We start from the raw sequence: 24,247 nt of genomic DNA on the forward strand, positions 1-24,247 counted from the left end.
CTTCATATGATAAACATTGTATGTAACAGTAGTGCTGATAAAGTTTGCAAATACATAAGCACTGCTGATTTCAGTTTATCTACTAACCTCATACAGGAAACAATGAAAGCAGAAATACTTCTCCCAATCTGGTAGGAGCTTTATAAATAAACTGGTATGCGGAAACGACCCTGTAATATGCAGCAAAAATGTACAAAGATTAAGAATGGTGAAAAAATAGATTTTTTTTTCTTCTAAGGGACGGATACATGAAAGTAAGGGTAAATGTAATTTTCTTAATCGGTGTAATGTGTAAAACTGAAATTATGTATCTATTCTCTAAAGCACTATAATTTTATTTTTTTAACTTGCATGTTAATACTTAATGGCTTAAAAAGGGTGTAAGGCCGAGTTCAGGGTGCATGCTGCGTGCTCCCGTGCGCGCCCCCACCGCACGCTCCTGCAGCCCAGCGATCTGCGTTCAGGCTGCAGGAGTTGGGTGGCGGGGGGCGTGACCAATGAGTCACGGAGCTGGTTCGCTGAACCAGCTCATGTGACGCGACTGCCGCCCCCAAAACATCAATTTTGGTTTTAAAGGCAAAATGTAGCAGCGACAACGCTGTACTTTGCCGCCACAAGAAATTGCAACCTGACTTGGTTCATTGAAAACCATGTCATTGTTCCGATAGTGCGCGTGCGCACGTCGTGTAGTAAGCACCCTGAACTCGGCCATAGGTCGCGCTGTGAGGGCCCCGCTCCTCTGTCCTCCCTGATACTGTAATGAGGAGCAATAAAAGGCGGTTAAGATTTCAGAAGTGGGTGTGGATTTGTTGGGGAAAGGAAGCCATGGTTTCATCCTGTGATAGTTTTATTTGGTAGATTAGTGTGTTTGTACTCTAGCCTAGAAACAATTTTAGGTTAAATAGGAAAGCCTGCTCAACTGAATTACTAGTATGTACAGGGGTGGGGCGCTAGCACCCGGGGGGGAATCTATTGCAGTGCTGTTCAGGAACTTGCAGCTACTAAATGTGCATGTGTATTATAACCGTTTTGACTATTACCCCTTGATTTGGGGTTTATATACAGTGCAGCTTTAAGGATCCGTTAGCTCTTTTCAGTTTTCTGGTTAGAATAGAAACAAGTAACATCTCTTCACATTACCTTTCTAATGCAGTGCTTACCTTGATAATTTGAAGGTAGACACAGTGTTGCATATAAAAGGAAGTGGGTACAAACGATGTGCTTCAGATTAGGCCCATATTAATTAAGCAGCGCTTACAGCCTGTACATTAGGATGGGTGGTAGGTCTCTTATGGTATAGTACAGAGGTGGCCCAGTCCTCCAACGGCCACCAACAGGTCAGTTTTTTAGGATTACCCTGCTTCAGCACATAATGGCTGTCATGACTGCCACCTGTGCTGAAGCAGGGATATCCTGAACAGCTGACGTGGTGGCCTTTGAGTACTGGGGTTGGCCACCCCTGCGCTAGTAGGTAGGCATAGTATTGCGTGGTAAGTCTGGCTCTGAATGGCTTTATTTACAGGTTGTACATTATAAAACAAAATTATAAATTAAATTGTAATAGTCGCAACTTAAATTGTATAATCTGGTTACCTGCAGAACATATTTCAATGCAAATGTTAGTAAGTTTTAATATTGATGCAGAAGTAAATCCACGAGGAACATAGTCTTTTAAACTACAACATGCTAGTCTGAACACAAGTGGTTGACCAAAACTGATGTATCTGATATTGCATACAAACTTTACTCAGCAAGAGCGAGGCAATCAATTTTAACAGCATCCAACGTTAGTTTCCCTCCAGCTACAAACAGTGCTGGCATGAAAAACCGCAGTGGGAAATGTTCGTCTTCACTGCTCTCTTCCTCGCCATCCGTGCTACCAGTCGACATGTTTGTTGGCAAATAGTCTACTGTAATATCTTGGTTGACCAAATAATCGGATATAGGTGCCACCATGCGTTCTTGAGATTTCAAAGTCCACTTAGACAGCACTACTGCATCTTTCTGTTGCAGAATAAGGTCTTCCTTTTGTAAGACATTGCTTGTGTGGTCGCCACTGAAATTCTGGGTTTCATCTCTCCCAGAAACCTCTTCTATTTCCAGTGTTTCAGTTTCATCGTAGCTGGAGGTGCTGGGTAATTGGTTAGGAAGAAGCCTCATTTTGTCCTTCGAAAAAAAGAAAGGAGTGTCACGCAGATGGTGGTGGTGGGGGGTGGGAACAGCGGTTGGAGAGGTCCCACGCTCTCCCCCAAGGCATTTAAATTAAATGCCGGGGGACCGGGCGAGGCCTCGGTAAGTTCCTCTATCTTGTCTTCGAGGAAGCGTCGCCATGGTAACCCGGCGTCAAATTACGCTATCATGGGGGGGGGTGATGTTGCATTGCCATGGCAACATGGTCACATGTCCCCGCAACGTTATTAGACGCCAAAGCTGAGCAGGCAGGGCGAGAACTGCACTCCTCTGTGTTAGTGACTTTAATTCACAAACTGACTGCTTGATTATTAGTTAGTCGGTGTCAGGAAGGCAACATTTGTATACATTTTGGTGTATCAAATTGTCTTGTTCCTTCCTGTACGGTGAAAAACATTCCCTAATATAAATGTTACTTAAGACATGCTTCAAGTATATATTGGACCCCTTGGTTTTGAATTCAGATTTTTTTTTTCCTGCGATGCTGCTTTAATGTGTTTTCATAACAACTTATTGAATGATAAGCCATTCCTGTTACTCAGTTTTTTTAAAAACAACTGTAAATAATTTGACATTCCTAAATCTCAGGGAGGTGTCTTGAGCACCGTCTCAGCCTTAAGCTCTTCTGTTTTGTACAAATTTACTGTCAGTGAAAGGTAAACCCTCCCCCCACACACCCCACCCATTGAGCCACCTGTGCTGAAGCAGGGATATCCTGAAAACCTGACCTGTTAGGGCGCTTGAGGCCTGGAGTTGAGCACCCCAGCATTGCAGTCACTTTTTAGTGACACCACTGCTTAAAACCTCTGCATTCCATCTCTGTCACTACACGCACATGTTAATTACACAAACTAGTATGCAGATTAATAACTAGTTGTCATCGGGTACTCCGGGTTTGCAATGAACAATTAGCCTTCCTGGTCACCTGTTACATACAATGTTTGTCAGGAATTTTAAAGTACCCAGATATTACTGCGTGTGAAAATTATTTTACAGAGTCAAACATAATATAAAAACAGCTGTTTCTTTCCCCCATAAACCGTAATGCTGCTGTAACCGTTTTTAAAACAATATGAACAAGTGTTTATAATACACTAAACTGCCCATATGTTTGTTGGAAATGGGGGATTTTCGCATGCGTCATTAAATGCACACGCATTTTTCTTCTAGTGCTGCTGAGCTGAACATATTTTGGCAGGAATAGCGCGTCAAATGGCATCAAAAGCAGGGACAGGAAAACGTGCATGATGAAGTCTCATTTACCTTGTGAGTTGTGTATTCTTTAGCCCAGGTACTATTAGCTGGGTCAGGAACGGTTTTATTGCACCAGAGAGGCAGAATCCGAGCGAGGGCATGCCGCAATCTAGCAACGAATACAATGATGTGAACACACTCACTACTTCAGGCTTATGCTGTACATAGTCTAAGTCCAAGCCCTCAAACAAACCGGTCAGGTTTTAAGGCTATCCCAGCTTCAGCACAGATGGCTCGACTGAGCAGCTGTGCTGAAGCAGGGATTTCATTAATCAAAACCTTTTTTTTTTTTAGGGGGGGGGGGGTGTCTTGAGGACTGTAATTGAGCACCCCATGGCTACGGGGCCTCTCGTTTAACAATTCAGTACCAGCTTAATTAATGTAACTAACCATTGCAAAAGCTGTAATCTAACCACTTCTGAATGGGGGAAAAGCCACACTGTCTTACATCACATGCTTGCTGGGAAGTCGGTGAGGCCGTGGAGCTCCCCCTGTGGGCTAATGTACATTGGGGGTTTATGAAGGTATATACATGGATTATGTGGCTGTTCCTGTATTAATATCCATGCACAACCTAGGTACTTTAAGTGCTAAACAAATCACATGCCAAAGCCTGAAATTGAGGTTTCCCTGGGGAATACTTTCATAATAAACGCAGCAATTATCGTGCTAATTTCCCTGATAATTAGTGCTCTGGCTGGATATGGAACACACTTACATTTCTGCATTCTTAAGTGATTAATTAAAACTGCAGTCATCCCCCCGCCCTCTCTTACACACACCAGCTGCGGTGACCCCTTACTTGCTGAGATACATACCCATAGGTGTCTTAGCAACTAGGGGGTCCCCAGCACTGTTGAGTATAAAAATTACAGGGGAGCAATGGTGGGGACTGCTGCTTTAATTGGTGCCCCTGGTACTTCCACATATTAAAGTTACCCATGTCAAACGCCATTTTGTTTCCCCTGGAGGTAACTGGTACAGGTGGCAACTTTCCAAGTAAATATCTTGGGAACCAAAGGGTGGGGCGAGGGGAGAGAGTCCAAATAACAAACGAGCAGAGGGAACTGCTCCTAATATCCAACTTTTTAATAATATGTTCTGTTTTTACAGGTTATACTCACTTTTGTCTGACTGGTGGGAAACAGCAAACACAAGACAGCGATAATGCAGATAACATGGTGGTGATCACACAAATCTTCACATAATTTTCAAAAGTACCTAGGAAATAAACAATTCATTTAACCCTTTCTGCGATAGCTGGTCCTGCCTCGTCCCTCACCGGCACTTCCTGATCATGTGACCACTCCTGCGCGATCACATGATGCTAACGGCATTATGACATCGGCAGACGGGGAGCGTCTTCCTGTTCCGTGTGGATTGCAAGCTACCCCTGGGACACTAGGATAGTGCCATGAAATATGTGGTACGTCACTAGGGTTGCCAGGTGGCTTCTCCAAAAAATAGTGGACATGGTGAAAGGTGCGACGCGGTACACACACCTAAATGCTGTTTCCTCTCCTTAGCCCCACCCTCGGGCTCCTCACACCTCCTGATTGGCTGCTGCTATGTAATGCAGCCAATCAGGAAGGGCAGAAGCTGCCCAGCTCCTTAGCAACAGCCCTCCAAGCCAGTAAGGTCACTGTCCAGAGAGGTAATACCAGACACACACATGTCCAATATTACCTTGATTTTTTTTACTGGACAGTGTCCAAATACAGGACAGTCCGGTTCAATACTGGACACCTGGCGACCCTTTACGTCACAAGTGCCATTTGTGTGCAAGCCTCATGACATATACAGGGCATCAATAGGCACTAAAGGGGTTAATTAGCTAATATACCAGTACAGGTAATTCAAGTTGATATCAAACGGGGTCACCCCCTCTCCTCCCCCCCCCCCCCCCTTCATGCAAAAGGAAGTTGCCATTTTGCAGTAGATTGTTTCTATTTTTGTAACATTCTTACCTTCTAGGCTTGGGTATATCTGTTGTAGGAGAGCGTTGGTGCTCTCTCCTGCTTCAGTTGAACTAGTCAGCCATATATTATAATTAACGTTGCGTTGAACGCTCTTTATTTCGTGTTGATTTTTCAGGGATTGATTGGAGAATACTAAAGAAATAAAAACGACGTCACACCTGCTTCGCCACCCATGAAACGGATATGTTTGGGTCAAACATGGCTCCTAATGCAGGGTGGGCCACTCCAGTCCTCAAGGGGCCACCAATAGGCCAGGTTTTCAGGATATCACTGCTTCAGCACAGGTGGCTCAATCAGAGGCTCAGTCAAAGACTGTGCCACTGATTGAGCCATCTGTGCTGAAGCTGAGACCAAGTCACCTGTGCTGAAGCAGGGACTGATTGAGCCAGCACGGTTATCCTGAAAACCTGACCTGTTGGTGGCCATTGAGGACTGGAGTTGGCTGCCCCTGAGCTGCCTGATGTAGTTAAAATACGTGTGTGCTGCTTTTTTCAACATACTCACTGATGATCTTGGTAGTAGACTTTGACAATAGGTTCTGCATGTATATATTATATTTAATAATACATCCCATTTGCTTTTCTGGGGGGATTTCTTTCCATGTAACCAAAACGTTATCATTCTGTACTTCAACATAAAATTCAGGACCGGTCAAAGGAGCTAGACGAACGAGAGAGAGAGAGGGGTTTAAATGGTTTTATTACGTTGTTGGGATTCAGTATACATATATCCAATATTGTAGGCCAACATAGCATTAATGATAATTACGTTGTCTCTTGTGCTAAATGCCTATCCTACAATATGTGGTGTTATATGAATACGGATGCGTTTGGGTGTACTGGCTGCGGAGGGCTCTGGTTTAGTTTCCATTATATTGGAGATTTAGAAAATCAGGTATTTTATTCCCAGGTATTGATAGATATTGGATTTAAAAAAAAAAAAAGTCTTTATTATGGTTTAACACCTCTACAAAGGCAGGGGAATAATTGTAATAGCGGTCGGCTGATTTATCTTCTCAACACCAACATGAAAGGCTACAATATTGTACGCGTCAAAGGAAAGTTTATTTTGAGCCACATTTAAATAAGGCATATTGTATAGCTGCGGTGTCATTACACAGTGCACATCAGCCATTTCCTCCCTGTATTTTGGGGTCTTGTAAGTTCAGTGCATCCTTGGCAATCGTCTTGAGGCAATCATGTCCTGCTAAAAGTGGTGTGTTTGGGAACACGAAGGTGTGCATATTGGAACATTGCCTGGTTAGTGGTACAGCCTCTATTTTATTAAACAAAAAAGAAACGAGTCTGGAATGACCACAAATACCTTTCTGTTTGGAACATGCTGTTGTCTTGGTGGGGATACCCATTCTTTGTTCACTCACTGCATATACCCGAAATTCATAGCACACATAGGGCTTTATGTCGCCTGCATAAAAAATGCACATCATTCAATTAAGCACAACTGGAATCATTTTAGGTAGTAGTAACTTTTGAACATTCGCAATTAAAGGCTGTATATTTAATTGTGGAGAACGGGAAATGAACCCCATATCTGATGCTCAAAGAATAACCAGGCAATGGAAATAAATCAATGCATACATTTGTAAAGACTATATGTTGGTAAAAGGCAATGCTGTTATAAATTAATAATGATATAAAACCCAATGCACATGTGGACAATATAACAGGGTAGGGGGTGAATGTAGCTGGTAGGGGGAAGCCATCCAAACCGGAGCACTCCCTGATAAGAGAAATGCCTGGTAAGAAAACTGCTCCCCTGCACCCGCAACCCCCATCTTGCCCTAATGTCACACACTGGGTCTAGAGAAACCAAAATGAGCGTACGCACTGTTAGAGTTTAGCAGCTGATTGCCTGTATACCCGTAGCGCGCTCCAGCCAGGATGTGTAGCAAGAGTAAGAAGGGGAAGAGGGCAGTGCACTGCAAACCAAGTAGTGAAACACTGAGAGTCACTCTTTGACAAAGTACCCTGCATGGTACGAAACGCGTCGGAGCGGTTTTTGGATCCATGTGTTTTTTTTCCGATTTTTTTACTAAACCTAATTTTTCTGAGATTGCGCTCAGTGTTTCACTACCAGGTTAGCAGTGCACCGCCCTCTACCCCTTCTTACTCTTGTATATTTTATTGGCTATATATAGAGACGTTTAAATCCTTATATTATTTTATTGGAGGATGCTGCAGTACATTCACATGAAATATGTGCAGAATAGGATAATAATATACTCCTCCCCTACCTTAAAAAGTGATGACAAAACTGTATGACTGCTCACGTGGGAACCTAAATAATACTGTAACCCAGGGGTAGTCAACTCCTGTCCTCAAGGGCCACCACCTAGGGTTGCCAGATGGCTTCTCCAAAAATACTGGACCAAATGGTGAGAGGGGACTCTCGCCCTCTAGAGGAAGCTGAACAGCCCTGCTCTGGGAAATTCCGCCGCCCCCCAAGCCTGTCAGCTCACTATGCCCAGAGAGGTAATACCAGGCACAGTCATGTCCAGTATTACCTCTACTTTTTTTTTTTTTTACTGGACAGTGTCCAAATTCAGGACAATCCAGTTAAATACTGGACATCTGGCAAGTACCAACAGGACATGTTTTCAGGATATCCCAGCTGGGATCTCCTTAAAACCTGACCTGTTGGGAGGTCTTGTGGACTGGAGTCGAGCTCCCCCTGCTCTACGGAGCAGGGACTCATGTCTGCAAAAAATTCTACGTGCAGCGTACTATGATCGGCGTACGCTGTCGGCGCAATACAAGAAACAACTTATTATTAGAGACTAAACGGACCAAACGATCACCTGATATTGTTGTGGAGCGGTTAGACTTGGGAACCTTAACCCAGTTTTTAAAAGTCCGATTTCTTTGACTTTGTTCTCCCCACTCCACTACGTATTCTGCCGTCAACATGACACTCCTCACCGGCGACCCCCAGGTTACTGTGATGCTGCCGTTAGAACGCGCTTCCGCTGCAACATCGGAAGGAAAAGGTAAACCTTAATTGGGAAATACAAAGCGGCATTAGGTGAGAGAAATAACTAATAAAATAGGTGTTTGAAAAGTCTGAACACAGACAAGCACGCGGCCTGCTAAACTCCACCGAAATACAGGGACAGAAGACGCCTAATTTTACCAAATAATATTTGTAGGAATGTATTATTATTAATAATAAAGTGTGTTTGCGTAAAGTTATCCTCAGTCCTTACTTAAGTAATAATCCCCAAAGCGCAGGGCATTACTGGCCAATAATGCCCTGGCTGGAGGAGTAAAGGCCCGAGGCGAAGCCGAGGTAACACAGCCAGGGCATTATTGGCCAGTAATGCCCTGTTCTGAGTTGATTATTACTATTAGAGGCTAAATGTGGACTTATTTTTTTTATTTATTGTTTAAAATTTTAATTAAAAAGATAGACGCTTTTTAAAATCGTATTGATTTTTAACAGCGTGATAGTCTACATTCTTATGCTTTTAATGCGTGTGTTTATTAAAATGAAATTGTACATACATACAGCCCCCCTCTATATACACTGCAGCCCCCTCTATATACACACTGCAGCTCCCCTCTATATACACACTGCAGCCCCCCCTCTATATACACACTGCAGCCCCCCTCTATATACACACTGCAGCCCCCCTCTATATACACACTGCAGCCCTCCTCCAACATCTACACTCGCAAAACGCACACTGAAGACACACAGCAGCCCCCCTCTACACCCACAAACACACTGCAGCCCCCTGTAAACCCACAAAACACACACTGCAGCCCTCCTATCACCCTCTACACCCACAAAACACACACTGCAGGTCCCCTCTACACCAATCAGAGAAGAAGGATTTCAACTATTAACTACTTGAACTAGTGGCCACCAGGGGTCACTATAAGCCCTATAACATTGCACTCTGAAGTTACAACATCCAGTTATAGACGTCGTGAATGAATGGATATTGTATATTTAATAGGACCAAAAGAGGGATCCAAAAGACCCCATAGCAACAGACTCAAAAACGTAATTAAAATTAAAAAAAAATTTTTTTATTAAACCAATCAACAAACACAAATAGGGAAACATATAGACAAGGATATTAACATCCCCAGCTGAAGAGACGCTAGTTAAAGGGTAAGCTGGTATCTAAATATAACCTATGCTCGTAAGGAAAGGTATCCCATAAGTATATAAGGTATAGGAAGTATAAGGGATGGATAGGAATGTATATACAGATATACTGACAAGCTTCACATAAAGGTTAGATTGCCTTGTTAGTGATTGTAGCCCCCAAAATAGCTCATGTTAGGTGCATAGAAGGGTTTCTCTCCATATGAGTATCTTTCTCATTATATCTAAGACCATATACATTAATCACAAATGGATATCCGTACAGATACTCGTATATCTCGTGACCAAGGGAGGTGGTATACCTCAAAGGAGTAAGTATAACAGAATGGCCACGTTACCTACAGGTGGCGTTAGTGTGGCACTAATAGCATTATTACCTTAGTATCCGCGTAGGTATGGTCAGGGAGAGGAACCAAGTGTAAGGAATCCACTACTGGCTTTGACTATTGCCTTGCAGACCTGTGCAGTTGCAGGCTTCCTCTGGCAATCTATGGCACAGGTGCTGCCTCTCATTGCAGCTTCTACCCTGTGCTACTTCATTGGAGGAATTCTCACACACCCTCCTCCTGTGATTGGATCTCCGCCCTTTATATTCTAGGCGTTGGCTCTGAACCAGCGCCGAGCATAACTATTCATATCTCTATGTTACTGACTCTGCCACAAACCACCCCAGGCCTCTCCTAGTGTTCTTACCTTCAAGTTCCTGAGTATCCAGAGGCCTGGTCCTGGACGTCTGTGCTGAAGCGTTGTTGCCAGCACTGGCCTGCTGCTATCTCCTTGCAGTGGCCTACCCTGGACGTCTGTGCTGAAGCGTTGATGCCAGCACTGGTACTGCTGCATTCCCTCCTAGCAGTGGCTACCTTTCCTGTCCTGCGGCCTGCTGCTATTCTCCTGCAGTGGCCTGTCCTGGACCTCTGTGCTGAAGCGTTGATGCCAGCACTGGTAACTGCTGGATTCCCTCATAACAGTAGATACCCTTCCTCTCCTGCGTCCTGCTGCTATCCCCTTGCAGTGGCCTGCCTTGGACTTCTGTGCTGAAGCGTTGGTTCTTCCCGACGCTGCCCCGCGGTGAACTACGGCCAGCCTGCTGTCTCCTCCTGCTGAGATCGGCGTCATGGGCCGAGGCCGCACCTCGCGCAGAAGCCACCCCCGCGCTCACGCTCCTAAGCTGAAGCGGGGAAATCCTGACTACCTGTTGCCAAACTCCTGCTTCCATAACGACGATGCTGCCTTCTCCAATCCTGACCCTGCGATGTACGACTTTGAACTGCGCACTCCGGATCAGTCTGCGTGGACTCAGGTCGGTGATTATATAACCCCACCTCAGCCCCGCGGTCCGGTCCCGGTTTGTGGCGAGCATCGGCGTAACACCAAGTACATTTCTATGTCCAGCGCTATACTACCTTATCTTCAAGCCCCATATACACAGACGTCTCTTCCTGGTGTACGTCATACGTCTGACGTCACCATGACCCGACGTACGTTTCGCGTGCTTCAGGCACGCTTCTTCAGGGGGGGGAGTCACATCACGGGATAGTGGATGTCAGGTTTTAAAGTCGGTTGCCAAGGAGGAGCCGCATTATTAACCAATGAGTGGTGGGTATCTGGTCGTGCCTCTGGATGGGTGTGAACAGACTGCGGCACATAAATACATATACAGGGAGTATATATAGGTCATAAAGACACTGTGTATATAGTGTTTTTGGCAGGAAGAGTGTCTGAAATGAAGGGGGAAAAATAATAAAGGATAAAATGCATTGTACAGAGACCTAAAAAATAAGTTATGTTGTCTCTTAGACAGAATGTATGTCTGCCTATGTCTGGTATGTAAGATGCAAGTTACATCGATATTTAGCATCCAGTGATATCGTGATATGGATATCGTCAAAAGATGTGATGTGATCAATACGGAATCCAAACAAAGCACTTAGTGCACATTAGCAGAGATAAATGATGTGCATAGGCGCCGAGAGAGACAGCTGTATTTATATGTGTTAAGATCATAGAGACAACATAACTTATTTTTTAGGTCTCTGTACAATGCATTTTATCCTTTATTATTTTTCCCCCTTCATTTCAGACACTCTTCCTGCCAAAAACACTATATACACAGTGTCTTGATGACCTATATATACTCCCTGTATATGTATTTATGTGCCGCAGTCTGTTCACACCCATCCAGAGGCACGACCAGATACCCACCACTCATTGGTTAATAATGCGGCTCCTCCTTGGCAACTGACTTTAAAACCTGACATCCACTGTGATGTGACTCCTCCCCCTGAAGAAGCGTGCCTGAAGCACGCGAAACGTACGTCGGGTCATGGTGACGTCAGACGTATGACGTACACCAGGAAGAGACGGTCTGTGTATATGGGGTCTGAAGATAAGGTAGTATAGCGCTGGACATAGAAATGTACTTGGTTCCTCTCCCTGACCATACCTACGCGGATACTCAGGTAATAATGCTATTAGTGCCACACTAACGCCACCTGTAGGTAACGTGACCATTCTGTTATACTTACTCCTTTGAGGTATACCACCTCCCTTGGTCACGAGATACACGAGTATCTATACGGATATCCATTTGTAATTAATGTATATGGTCTTAGATATAATGAGAAAGATACTCATATGGAGAGAAACCCTTCTATGCACCTAACATGCGCTATTTTGGGTGGCTACAATCACTAACAAGGCAATCTAACCTTTATGTGAAGCTTGTCAGTATATCTGTATATACATTCCTATCCATCCCTTATACTTCCTATACCTTATATACTTATGGGATACCTTTCCTTACGAGCATAGGTTATATTTAGATACCAGCTTACCCTATAACTAGCGTCCCTTCAGCTGGGGATGTTAATATCCTTGTCTATATGTTTCCCTATTTGTGTGTTTGTTGATTGGTTTCATAAAATGTTATTTTTTTTATTTTAATTACGTTTTTGAGTCTGTTGCTATGGGGTCTTTTGGATCTCTCTTTTGGTCCTATTAAATATACAATATCCATTCATTCACGACGTCTATAACTGGATGTTGTAACTTCAGAGTGCAATGTTATAGGGCTTATAGTGACCCCTGGTGGCCACTAGTTTAAGTAGTTAATAGTTTAATTTCCCTATGCACCAAGTTTTTTACCCAATACTATTAGGTGAGCGATGAGTCACTATGTTCGTGTGAGCAAGGATTTCAATAATGCCCGGAATGTAACAGCTTTAGCCTATAATGTGCATTATTGCGCTGCAATGGTCTTGTCAGTACATTGTTTAGTATTCTTAGAACAATTATTTCCATCTCCATAATTTAGAATAGGGGAGCGCAAACTTTTAGTGCTGCGCCCCCTGTCTCTCTCCCCCCGGCTCTCGCACACCCCCTGACTACCTTCGTCCGCCTCAGATGACGCTGCTGGGTCATTTGACGCCGCGTTGCCATGGCGACGTATCACAGAGCTGCTGAAACCCGGTAAGTAAACAGTTATAGAGGCCCCACGCGATGCCCCGGCATTAAATACCTGGGGGAAGAACGTGGGGCCTATGCAACTGCCCGTGCCCCCCCACCAGAAAAATATCCTGCCCCCCCTGGGGGGGGGGGCGTGCCAAAGAAACAAAAGTTGTGTGCAACTTCTTAAAAATAAAAGATAACATACTATTCCATTTAGACCAGGGTGGCAACTCCAGTCCTCAAGACCCCCCCCCCCCCAACAGGTCAGGTTTTCAGGATATCCCTGCTTCAGCACAGGTGGTGCAGTCTCTGAGCCCCCTGTGCTGAAGCAGAGAGATCCTGAAAACCTGACCTGTTGGTGGCTTTTGAGGACTGGGTTTGGCCAACCCTGGGGTAGTCTATTTGCATTAGGCTGCTCCAAAAATGACCTATATTCAGTGTAGGTGAAAACAGAAAAAAGTTGCGCTCAATGTGGTCTGTGCTAAAGAAAAGTGACTTATATATAAATTAATAATACAACCTGATAGGTGATGTTTTGTGCTGCTGATCAGTGGGAATGGTTCAAACACCATGCTAGATAGAAACAAAAAAAGAACAGCGCAAAAAAACCATAGTGTAGTATATTTAAATAGTTTTATAAAAAATAAAGGTGAGTATTGCACGTACATCAAAAAGAAGGGTTAATAGCAAGACATGTTAGGGACATGTTACCACTCGGCAGGCATAACGGGATACAGGCACCGGGAATTGGACGTCCTCCCTCAAGATGCTGGTATCTGGATGCGGAGTATACAGCTCAGCTCGGTTCACAGCGTTGGGGAACCTTCCCGCGCCTTCACGGAGCTCACAGCAGTTGTTCTCAGGGGTGGATCACCGCGTCTCTTCCTGGTTAGGCCGAGAGACGCTGCCGGATGACGTCACACGCCAACGTGGACTAACCAGGAAGAGACGCGGTGATCCACCCCTGAGAACAACTGCTGTGAGCTCCGTGAAGGCGCGGGAAGGTTCCCCAACGCTGTGAACCGAGCTGAGCTGTATACTCCGCATCCAGATACCAGCATCTTGAGGGAGGACGTCCAATTCCCGGTGCCTGTATCCCGTTATGCCTGCCGAGTGGTAACATGTCCCTAACATGTCTTGCTATTAACCCTTCTTTTTGATGTACGTGCAATACTCACCTTTATTTTTTATAAAACTATTTAAATATACTACACTATGGTTTTTTTGCGCTGTTCTTTTTTTGTTTCTATTCAGTGTAGGTACCTGGATCATGTTTTGAACAAAAGATGCAACCAAACGACTCCTTAGTTACGGAGACTAAATGTAAACGCCACTAGTATATTTTAGCCCAATTTGGTAGGAGCGCAGGATCTGTTATGTTTTGCTCCTTAATCTGCCCGCTCTCCCGGTAAAAATTCTGAAACGATTGTTTGCATCTTTCTGTGTCCGGTTGTATAACATCAAACCTACCGGCAGAATGCAGTGCAGATCCAGCACTGGAGGGGTTAAGGACCCAAGCAACTGGACCCCAGACAAACGCGTTAACGCGTGAATATAATACCGGGAACAGCATTTACCTGAAATGTCCTGAGCGGTTAAGTTGATGTATGTGGGAGGGGAGTTTCCTCTCGAGTTGTGAGCTGACACAGCTATGACATATGAGCTCTTGTCAATGTCTCCAGTATACCAGGTGTTCGTGGTTCTGTGTCTGTGGGACGGGACCTGCTGTTGCCCCTTATGAAATACCACTTCATAATACTGGATCGGCCCTCTTGCTTGTAAGAGGCTCATGTTCTGAAAGCAAAAGTTCCATCTTTACCTGGTTGGACTTATTTGTTTTAGCAAACAAATGGTTTCACAAGCGGAAAAGGAAAAGGCCATCAAAAACTTTCAAAGAAATCTACCACAAGATGTATCTGTTAGATCAGGGGTGGCTAACTGCAGTCCTCAAGTGCCACCAACAGGTCAGGTTTTAAGGATATCCATGCTTCAGCACAGGTGGCACAATCAGTGGCTCAGTCAAAGATTGAGCCACCTCCAGTCCTCAACTCCAGTCTTCAAAGTCAGGTTTTAAGGATATCCCAGCTTCAGCACAGTCTTCGACTGAGCCCCTGATTGAGCCACCTGTGCTGAAGCAGGGATATCCTGACCACCTGACCTGTTGGTGGCCCTTGAGGACTGGACTTGGCCGCCCCTGTGTTAGAACTTTTATATATAAAGAAAAGGGAAAGAGGCAGAAAAGGACAGTGGTTCGGGAATAAAGAAATCAGCGCTACAGAAATTCTCTGTCATGCTTCGGGCGAGATTCACTCAGCGCCATTAAATCTGGGCAAATAACGTGGCATAACCTACAGCAGGAACCGACGGTATTTTCCCAGAGTGAAAGCCTTATTCAAATATAAGAGAGGAGTGCAGGGCTTGTTCACTTACATTCCCCCAAATAGCTTACCCTATGCTCCACGTATGGAGAGATCTGTGAGCACAGCAGGGACACGTAGGGAATATGCTCATTTACATCATTTAAATATAGTTGATATTTTTCCCAGGTAACTTAGGTGTATTCACAGGTATATCTGTCTCTCTCTCTCAAGCACAACACTAACCTTAACAAAGGCATGAGAAGAATAACCCACACAGCAAATAACACAAAATAATAAACCAGGAATATGGTAATGCCGGTACCTATCCCGCACCGGTAACAGCAGCACCGATAAAGATGTGTGCAAGGACACGCAGAAAGAAGGGATTTCCCGTAAACTTGACTCACAGAGACAGTATAGGAAATAAACTGTAATAAAAGCCCCAACACAGTCACAAATAAGTGTGAATTTAAACTTTGGAATTAATGTCATGGGAACTAACTATATAAACCTCATATTGTTGAACTGCATCAGTCTTACCTTCCAAAAAAGAGTAATATTCTGTATTTTGTCATTGACATCCTGCAATCTATACCAGATATCCAGCCGTTCATTTGGCACTAGTTAAAAAAAAAGAAAATGATTAAATGTAATGGAAAAAACGAAAATATATTGTTAATATTATAAACGGTGTGTGTATGTGTGTATAAACACGCAAAATACCAGCAAGCTCATATGTATATGTATATATATATACACACACATATATATATATATATATATATATATATATATATATATATATATATATATATGCAAATACAACTGTATGCTCATCTGCATGTCTAAGACAGGTCTGCAACCCCGCCTTTCCCCATCATCACCCAGCATACAGCACTTCCACTGCAGCAAGGGATTCTGGGAAATGACATGCAAATGAGCACACAGTGTCACTTTTTGCCTCAAAAACCATTTTTAACATGGTTCCCTATAGGCTTAAGCTTGCTGCATGGTCACAGCTTTGAGCACAGCCAGGGTTAAGGTGCATACCCAGATAACCACCCACAGACAGATGTTTCGACCTTGATGGGTCTCATCAGTGTGGGGTTGATTTTAACTGGGTATGCATGAGAGGCTATGGGATAGGCTATACCATAATACTGAGTTAAGTTATGGTGAGTAAAAAAAGTGACAAAAACCCTCCACAGGAAAGCAAATATGCAAATACAACTGTAGACATGCAGATGAGCATACAGTTGTATTTGCATATTTGCTTATCTGTGGAGGGTTTTTGTCACTTTTTTTTACTCACCATAACTTAACTCAGTATTATGATATATATATATATAAACATATACATATATATATATATATATATATACATATATATACATATACATATGTGTATATATGTAAGTGTCAAAAGGAGTGCTACTGAGCGTGGCAAAATGTATACAACAAAAGACAGAAAACCTAATGCTACATCCAATGTGACAAAAATACCCAGTGAAATACCTATATATTCTCTTGAAAAAGGGTCATTTAGTTCAACCCTTTGGCCAAAGCGTTTTAAGCCTGCTGCCACTTCAAGGCATGACCGTTAGCAGGTCCTAACACTCCCTGATACAATTCTCATTTACCTCTATTTTGAGGGAGAATGACCCCATTGTCCAACCCCAGGAGCATGAAAAAGACCTGCTAATTTAGAAAATGGGGAGGGGCGAGCTTAAACCCTGGGGGGTGGGCACTAACCCCCAAATAACTGATACCAGCTGAAAATTAAAGTAAATAAACACAAAACCCCAGCAAGCTCAAGAAACCCCAAAACCCACCACACATAATTATATATATATTAGTGTCAAAAGGAGCGCTACCGAGCGTGGTCACATGTACACAACAAAGGACAGAAAAGCCCAAGTTACAGAGGTGTAGCTATAGCCCGGGGGCCCCCACTCTTGGGGAGCCTGCTCTCCCCCCTGTCGGCGGCCCCTCTGCCTGTCTTCAGGTAGGGACAGGCTTGGGCGGGTAGGAGGAGGGAGGATGCCGGCAGCGGAGTGCGGCGCTGATCACAGAACAGCTGGAGGAAGGAAGCGAGAAGGGCTTTCTTCCGGCTTAACCACTTCCGGGCAGCAGGTGGCGCTGCAGAGCACTCCATAGCTGCTCCTCTGCCTTCTCCGGTAACTTGTGTCTGTTGGTAAGTGTGTGTGTGTGTGTCTGTGTGTGTGTCTGTGTGTGTGTGTGTGTCTGTGTGTGTGGCTGTGTGTGTGTGTCTGTGTTGGTAAGTGTGTGTGTGTCTGTGTGTATGTGTGTATGTGTCTGTGTAAGTGATATACGGGAATATTGACTGAGATCCGTTGTGTATTGACACACGCAATGTGGTGCTGACTGCCATTCAGGTTATTGGCATTTCCTGCCGAATCGGGCGTGTTGCAGACCTTAGCAAATCTTTCCACGGACATATACTTCTGGAATTCGCTCTCAAAGATAATATTTTTTTACAAAAGCGACAAAAACGAATTGGAAATTAAAAAAACAAAAAAGGCCCAGGAAAGGTTCTAGACCAGGGGCATCCAACTCCAGTCCCCGAGAGTCACCAACAGGTCAGGTTTACAGGATATCCCTGTTTCAGCACAGGTGACTCAATCAGTGGCTCAGTCTTCAATTCCTGGTGTCGGCTCTTTGTCACCTTGGGCAAATCACTTTATCTCCACTCCTGAGCTACGCAGTACACCACATAATGACTGAGCCACCTGTGCTGAAGCAGGGATATCCTGAAAACCTGACCTGTTAGTAGCTCGAGGGCTACAGTTGGCCGCCCCTGTTTTAGACACATTACCAATCTGTTAGCAACTGAAAAAGGCACCGAGAATGCAGAACTCAGACAACCTAAAATGAACAGAAAATGAAACCCACAAATTATTTTGCACCTTTTTGTTCCTACATCTTTGAATGCATCAAAAAGAAACTGATGGGCTCGATTTCTAAACTGGCTTGGTGAGGAGAATGCGAATTACACATCACAGAGATTGTAAGCTCTTTGAGCAAGGGACTCGTGCCCGTTCAATTCTGTGCACCAGTGCGACGTACACAGTCAGGGCAATGTAGGAAAAAATATTAATAACATTGTTATTAGAGATTTTGATAGGTTGCCCATATTAGGAAAATGAAGCTTTATCCAGTTAGTATTATCGTACCAAAACACGCTATAAACGTGTAGTAGTATAGTCAGCGGAAGCATGCTGCTGATGGTGTAGAATTGGATAATTTTCTAGGTCCTGAGACCCTTCTGGTCTCAAAATGATTGACGTAATTTGTTTAACTTGTTCATTTTTTTTAGGGTTCTGTTGTACACCCCAATAATACCAATAATATTGATTGAATCAGACCCCCTCTGGCAGTGGAGTGGATAACTGAACGGGGGAACGCAGCGAGGTCTGGAATATATATTATTTACTTACCATCTTCTGGAGTTTGTTCCATCACTATGGGGCTCCAGTTGCTCCATTTTCCTTTGTCAGTCAGAAATCTGCAGGAGACCTGGAACTCGTATCTCGTGAACGGTCTCAGATCTGTCAAGTTATGAGTTCTGGTATTCAGGATTTCTACCTAAATGATTTGTGATAAAAGGAGGTACGTTGTACATGCAAGCTCTACGATTACAAACAAGCATCAAGGTTCTAGATGACGGTGAAAAAACAAACGGGTTCTAGATTACAAATGCCCACAAATGTTCTAGATTATAAATGAACAAAAAATGCTCTCGATTACAAAGATTCTAGATTATAAACACCCGTACATATTCTAGATTACAAACAAACAAAGATTCTAGATTACACATGTACACAGGTGTAACTTGTTAACAAAGGTCTCCTCTGCTTCTTTTCCAAGGGGCTCAAGATCAATATTAACTGGCCTGCTTGGTCACTCGCTTTCAAGGAGACGCGCAATTTTTGGTTGGGGTACCTAGCACGTAGCTATTCCAACTAAATGTAAATGTGCAATCATAATTAGATTTGAGCGGTTATGATTAGCAAAAGAATGAGACTTGGAGAAAGTTCTTAGATCTGGGTATTAAAATGTTTATTCGATTCCATGTCCATTACAAAACACACTTCCACCAGTAAAATACACAGGTGAAGATGTGATTGTTGATCCAATTGTTAGGTATTCCAACATAATTGCTTTTTTTCTGCACTTCAAGAGTGGTTGGATTTTGGTCGCGTTCTAGGTAAACACAGTAAATAATGATCTCATCTTTGGGTAGGTGAAGGCTGGTCTGGGGATTCTTCACTAGAGGTGTACAAAAAATGTTCCCAAGGTCGCGAACCAGGAAACCTTTACTTTTTATTGGCTCCGAAAATATTTGGGACCATGTCAATGTTAGCAAGTGATGTGCCAGACATGAAATAAGTAAATGTTCATCGGGATTTGCTCAATTCTCTAAAATCACTAGATTCGCCTTCAGAATTCTTTCAAAGTTGCTCGATTCGCTTAATGCTGGGAGTATAATTAGGGCTCACACGATGTTGCGTTCATTGTCTGGGGATATTTTGCAGAACGTTGGCTAAATTTAGCTATTAGCCCTTTGATGCTTGGAGAAAAATTTCACAAGGAATAGAATTTTGGGGAAATCCGCCCACTAAAAATGTCACAATTACATTTTGTATAGTTTCCCACAACAGCAAAAACCGCAGTGTACTAGCAGACATATTTACAGGCCTTTTCTTGAGTTCTGAAAAGTAGAACTCAGACCAGGTACTCCTAAGAAAGAAGAATGAATAAGGTGTAATATGCAAACAAACACGAGAATAATGGTAGGTGGATAACCAGGAGGCAAAGGGTCAAAATTGCCCAAAGTTCAACAGACCAACTACATGTCAATTTGTGCACTCTAAGGCCGCACTTACAGTGACGACGATGCGACGTCACCCGAAAACAAATGCATTGTCGCTGCTGCGTGCGCTTATAGTAAGCGCGACGGGGCGATGCAATTTTTGGTAGCCGTAATTATTTGATTTTTCAGGGGCTGTCGCCTCATGTGACACCGCCGCAAAGCGAAATACAACTTTCGCTTGAGGCGATGGGTGACGTCACGCGTCGTGTCGCCGTCGCCGGCACTAGGCGTGGCCTAAAACAGATCATTTATTAATATCCAAAAAACAACGTTCCGGTCCAAATATGAACCTTCATAAGGGTTGGTCCATATTGGAACCGGAACGTCTTTTTTGTGTATCTTAATAAATGATCTTTTTTAGAAGGCACAGACTTTCAGTTTGTCTTTTTCCTGCGTTAAACACTTGCCCAATTCAAATGAATTTTTACAAAACGTAGCTAATAAAAAGTGGATGGGCACCCCGAAAATAGTACTGCAGTAAGGAAGAACAATAAACCACAGGCTTGTTTGTGGAAACGTTACCATTTGCCAAGCGATGTCGTCGACGGGCCGGTATCGTAATCGGAAATGGGAAGTGTCCTGACGATCATGGAATCGGACAGTGCAGATAGTTGAAGAGTTGTGAAATTCCAATAATATAGGGTTTGGGGGATGGGGTTTCACTAAGAGGAGGAAAACACATTTCTGGTTAAGTATAGTGTCATCTCTGCCAGGGGTGCTCAACTCCAGTACTCAAGACCCCCAACAGGTTTTAAGGCTAACCCAGCTTCAGCACAGGTGGCTCAGTAAAAGACACTGATTAAGCTACCTGTGCTGAAGCAGGCATATCCATAAAATCTGGGCTGTTGGTGGCCCTTGAGAACGGCGTTGAGACCCCTAGTTTAGGTCCTCAGAAGATTAAAGTGTTGGCACAGAGTGTAGGAGTAACATGCAGCCTCCCCCCTGCATCCATACTCCATACACAGTTGTCCTGTTTCTATTTGCACCCACTATAAGAGAGGTAAAAAAGAGAATTAACTAGAACCCCCCAATGTAGTGCTATAGCAACGTAATGGATAAGGGAAGCTGCTAGCTCTGATATGTAGACATCCCTGCAGATGTTTCAGAGGGAAAGCTGCAATTATTTATGTACAGAATTACAGCGGCGAGGCCAAAGTGGCCTGTGGTTGTCCCAGGTCAATCGGTACTAGGTGGTACTCTAAAAATAAACAAATACATTTTGAGGACACTGGTTCGTTCAGTTCAATGAACCCACTTACAGGACAGAACAAAGAAACCCAAAGAGAATGGGACACGTACAACAAGGATTGTCAGATAATGTCCATATTAAACGGGAATCAAGCTTCATCTCTGCTTATGAGAAGGATCTTCTACATTGGGTTTCCGTGAAGCTTCTACACTCCATCTCTCCCTCTTTCTTCCTTTGGTGCAGTTGTTGGTTGTGTGAAGCATTATATTCACTTCTAGCAGTGAAAGGGTTTCGTTATTACCATGAAAAAAATTAAAATGACAGGTCAGGTCGCAGGAAACATCTTTAGTGCTGTATGTTCCTCTACCTTTTCCTGTCGCAACCACCAGATGACCAGAAGCGGAGAAGCATGGTGGTATTTCTCAGGGCCGTTGCAAAGCATCTTGGAGCCTGCTGAAAGGTGCCAATTTTCTCCGCGTTTTGGGCACGCAGCAAGCAAACTGACAGAGCTCCCTACAAATGGCACCCCATCAATCATTGCTGCTGCGGCACCCCTGGACTGAGCAGTCTCAATGCCGTGTGCATGATAATCCCAAAGTAGGCTCCAGCACACTATAATAGATGGAAACATGGAGATAGTTTCAGAATAAGCCACAAATTTAATAGCGTGAAAAATATAAATGTACAAAATTGGAACTGCTCACCGACTCATTTAGCAAAGTATACAGCTCTAATTATCACACTAGGGTGGGGGGGGGGGGGGGGGGGAAGAGATACAAAGGAAAGGGACGTGTGAGGTAAAAATGAGGGTATGGGGAACAGAAAAACATATAAAGACGCTGGGGTAGGGTAAGAGGGGCAACGTTTCAGGGTAGGAACCCTTTCTTCTGGCCCGTTCCCTGGGGTTCACAGGAACCTCAAGGTACTTCCCTTGACCCTTATCCCCCCTATAAGACACAAGAATGAAAGCTTAAGCAAAAAGTCACAGAGTTATGCAATCATCTAGCTCTGCCGTGAACAGCTACCCGCAGTAAAGGTAAGTATATCAGGGTAAAGCAAACCGTCCTTATTCTCCGTGTTCACAGGCAACTAGCAAGGGCTTCAGGCTCTCTCCTTCTCTCTAGCTGCAGCTGCGGTGGCAGTTAGAGAGAAGAAGAGTGCCTGAAGCCCTAAGGACGGTTTGCTTTACCTGATATACTTACCTTTACTGCTAAAGCTTTCATTCTCGTGTCCTAGAGGGGGGATAAGGGTCAAGAGAAGTACCTTGAGGTTCCTGTGAACCCAAGGGAACGGGCCAGAAGAAAGGGTTCCTACCCTGAAACGTTGCCCCTCTTACTCTACCCCACCCCAGTGTCTTTATATGTTTTTCTGTTCCCCATACCCTCATTTTTACCCCACACGTCCCTTTCCTGTGTATCTCTCCCCCCCCCCCCCACCTAGTGTGATAATTAGCGCTGTATACTTTGCTAAATGAGTCAGTGAGCAGTTCCAATTTTGTACATTTATATTTTTCACGCTATTAAATTTGTGGCTTATTCTGAAACTATCTCTGTGTTTCCATCTATTATAGTGTGCTGGAGCCTACTTTGGGATGTACATGATTTTGAGTGGGGTTGTTTGGGCCCACTACGCTTCGTGCACCTCATTATTTTTCATCCTATTTTCTGGTTTAGAGTGCGGTCTATTATTGCTTATATTGCCATGTGCATGATGTGTGGGTGCTCTAGTCTCATTGCCCAGCGTCCCTCTGCCCTAACCAGATTGCAGCCTGGGCGATGCTTACCTGCATCAAAGTACGTAAATATGACAGGCAGGGAAGAATTGGTTCCCAGATCATTGGATGCATTCACCACCGCGGTGTATACAGAACCACGGGTCACTGTAACAGGGAGCCTCATAGATTGGATCCCATATTCTGAAGCAGTTACGTTATCCATGCACATTCTCTGGCATAACCTGAAAGTGCACAATAGTAGGCTTTTTTTAGGGGCAAATCAAACTTGACTTGTTACTTATATCCTCTAACTCAGGCGTTGCAACTCCAGTCCTCAAGGGCCACCAACAGATCAGGTTTTCAGGATATCCCTGCTTCAGCACAGGTGGCTCAAACAGTCAGTCTTTGCAATCTTCTGCACACCCTTCAGGCAAGAAACTGGTTTAAGCGATGCAGATTTAAATCAGTCCGGACCCCTTTGCTACTGTAAAATGAGCCTTTTCAGTCATCGTCTGAGCCACTGATTGAGCCACCTGTGCTGAAGCTGGGATATCCTGAAAACGTGACCTGTTGTTGGCCCTTGAGGACTGGAGTTTCCCGCCCATGCCTTTGGGGATACGCGTTCCGCATATCAATACATAAAATGGCGATAACGCTAAAATATAGCGCACTTCTGTGGATATACCTTCGTGTGCAGTCAGACGAAAACTCCCGTTCAAGTCAAGTGGAAGTTATTGCGCCTGCCCCGCAGAGTGCACAGAATACTGCGCTGTACACATAAATACTTAACTGCAACGTATACTGAGTTTTAATGTAGGTATCTCTTCCCTTTTCCCACGAGCAGCGAATACTTCCCAGTTCCCCTTCCTGTTCACAGCTCACAAACCTAGGCTGCTCTGGGGGCACTGCGAAAAAAGAAAGAGAAAGTATGACATTTTTGTGACTGGCCTCTGAAGTGGGAGATACTAGCACCAGGTCAAGTGCCTGTTTTGGGTGACACTCCCCAAGTTAGTTTATGGACTTATACTTGATTTACCAAAATTAGAGTGCAAAATACTTCAAGTGAAAATTAATTGTGTATGTATC

At 44.0% G+C, this 24,247-nt stretch overlaps 1 protein-coding gene across 4 annotated transcripts in view; it reads right to left on the minus strand.

Annotated features, from left to right (window-relative positions):
• Positions 1-237: 237 nt before the first annotated feature.
• The window catches only part of LOC142503527 (interleukin-12 receptor subunit beta-2-like), a 29,548-nt gene continuing 5,538 nt past the window's right edge, over positions 238-24,247 (minus strand). The window contains exons 4-16 of one of the 4 annotated variants that reach the window (XM_075615864.1): positions 23,952-24,066; positions 23,231-23,403; positions 20,781-20,920; positions 18,823-18,970; positions 15,905-15,984; positions 14,582-14,798; positions 8,242-8,409; positions 6,747-6,848; positions 5,928-6,083; positions 5,412-5,555; positions 4,569-4,665; positions 3,454-3,553; positions 238-2,166 (exon numbers count right to left, since the gene is read on the minus strand). In XM_075615864.1, the coding sequence (XP_075471979.1) occupies positions 1,744-2,166; positions 3,454-3,553; positions 4,569-4,665; positions 5,412-5,555; positions 5,928-6,083; positions 6,747-6,848; positions 8,242-8,409; positions 14,582-14,798; positions 15,905-15,984; positions 18,823-18,970; positions 20,781-20,920; positions 23,231-23,403; positions 23,952-24,066 (2,063 nt within the window). In that variant the 3' untranslated portion in view covers positions 238-1,743. Of the gene's footprint in view, positions 2,167-3,453; positions 3,554-4,568; positions 4,666-5,411; positions 5,556-5,927; positions 6,084-6,746; positions 6,849-8,241; positions 8,437-14,581; positions 14,799-15,904; positions 15,985-18,822; positions 18,971-20,780; positions 20,921-23,230; positions 23,404-23,951; positions 24,067-24,247 lie in introns of all 4 variants that reach the window. The other 3 variants (XM_075615863.1, XM_075615866.1, XM_075615867.1) reach the window with 3 other exon arrangements.

This window comes from Ascaphus truei, chromosome 10 (genome assembly GCF_040206685.1).
Source record: "Ascaphus truei isolate aAscTru1 chromosome 10, aAscTru1.hap1, whole genome shotgun sequence".
Classification (NCBI taxonomy): domain Eukaryota; kingdom Metazoa; phylum Chordata; class Amphibia; order Anura; family Ascaphidae; genus Ascaphus; species Ascaphus truei.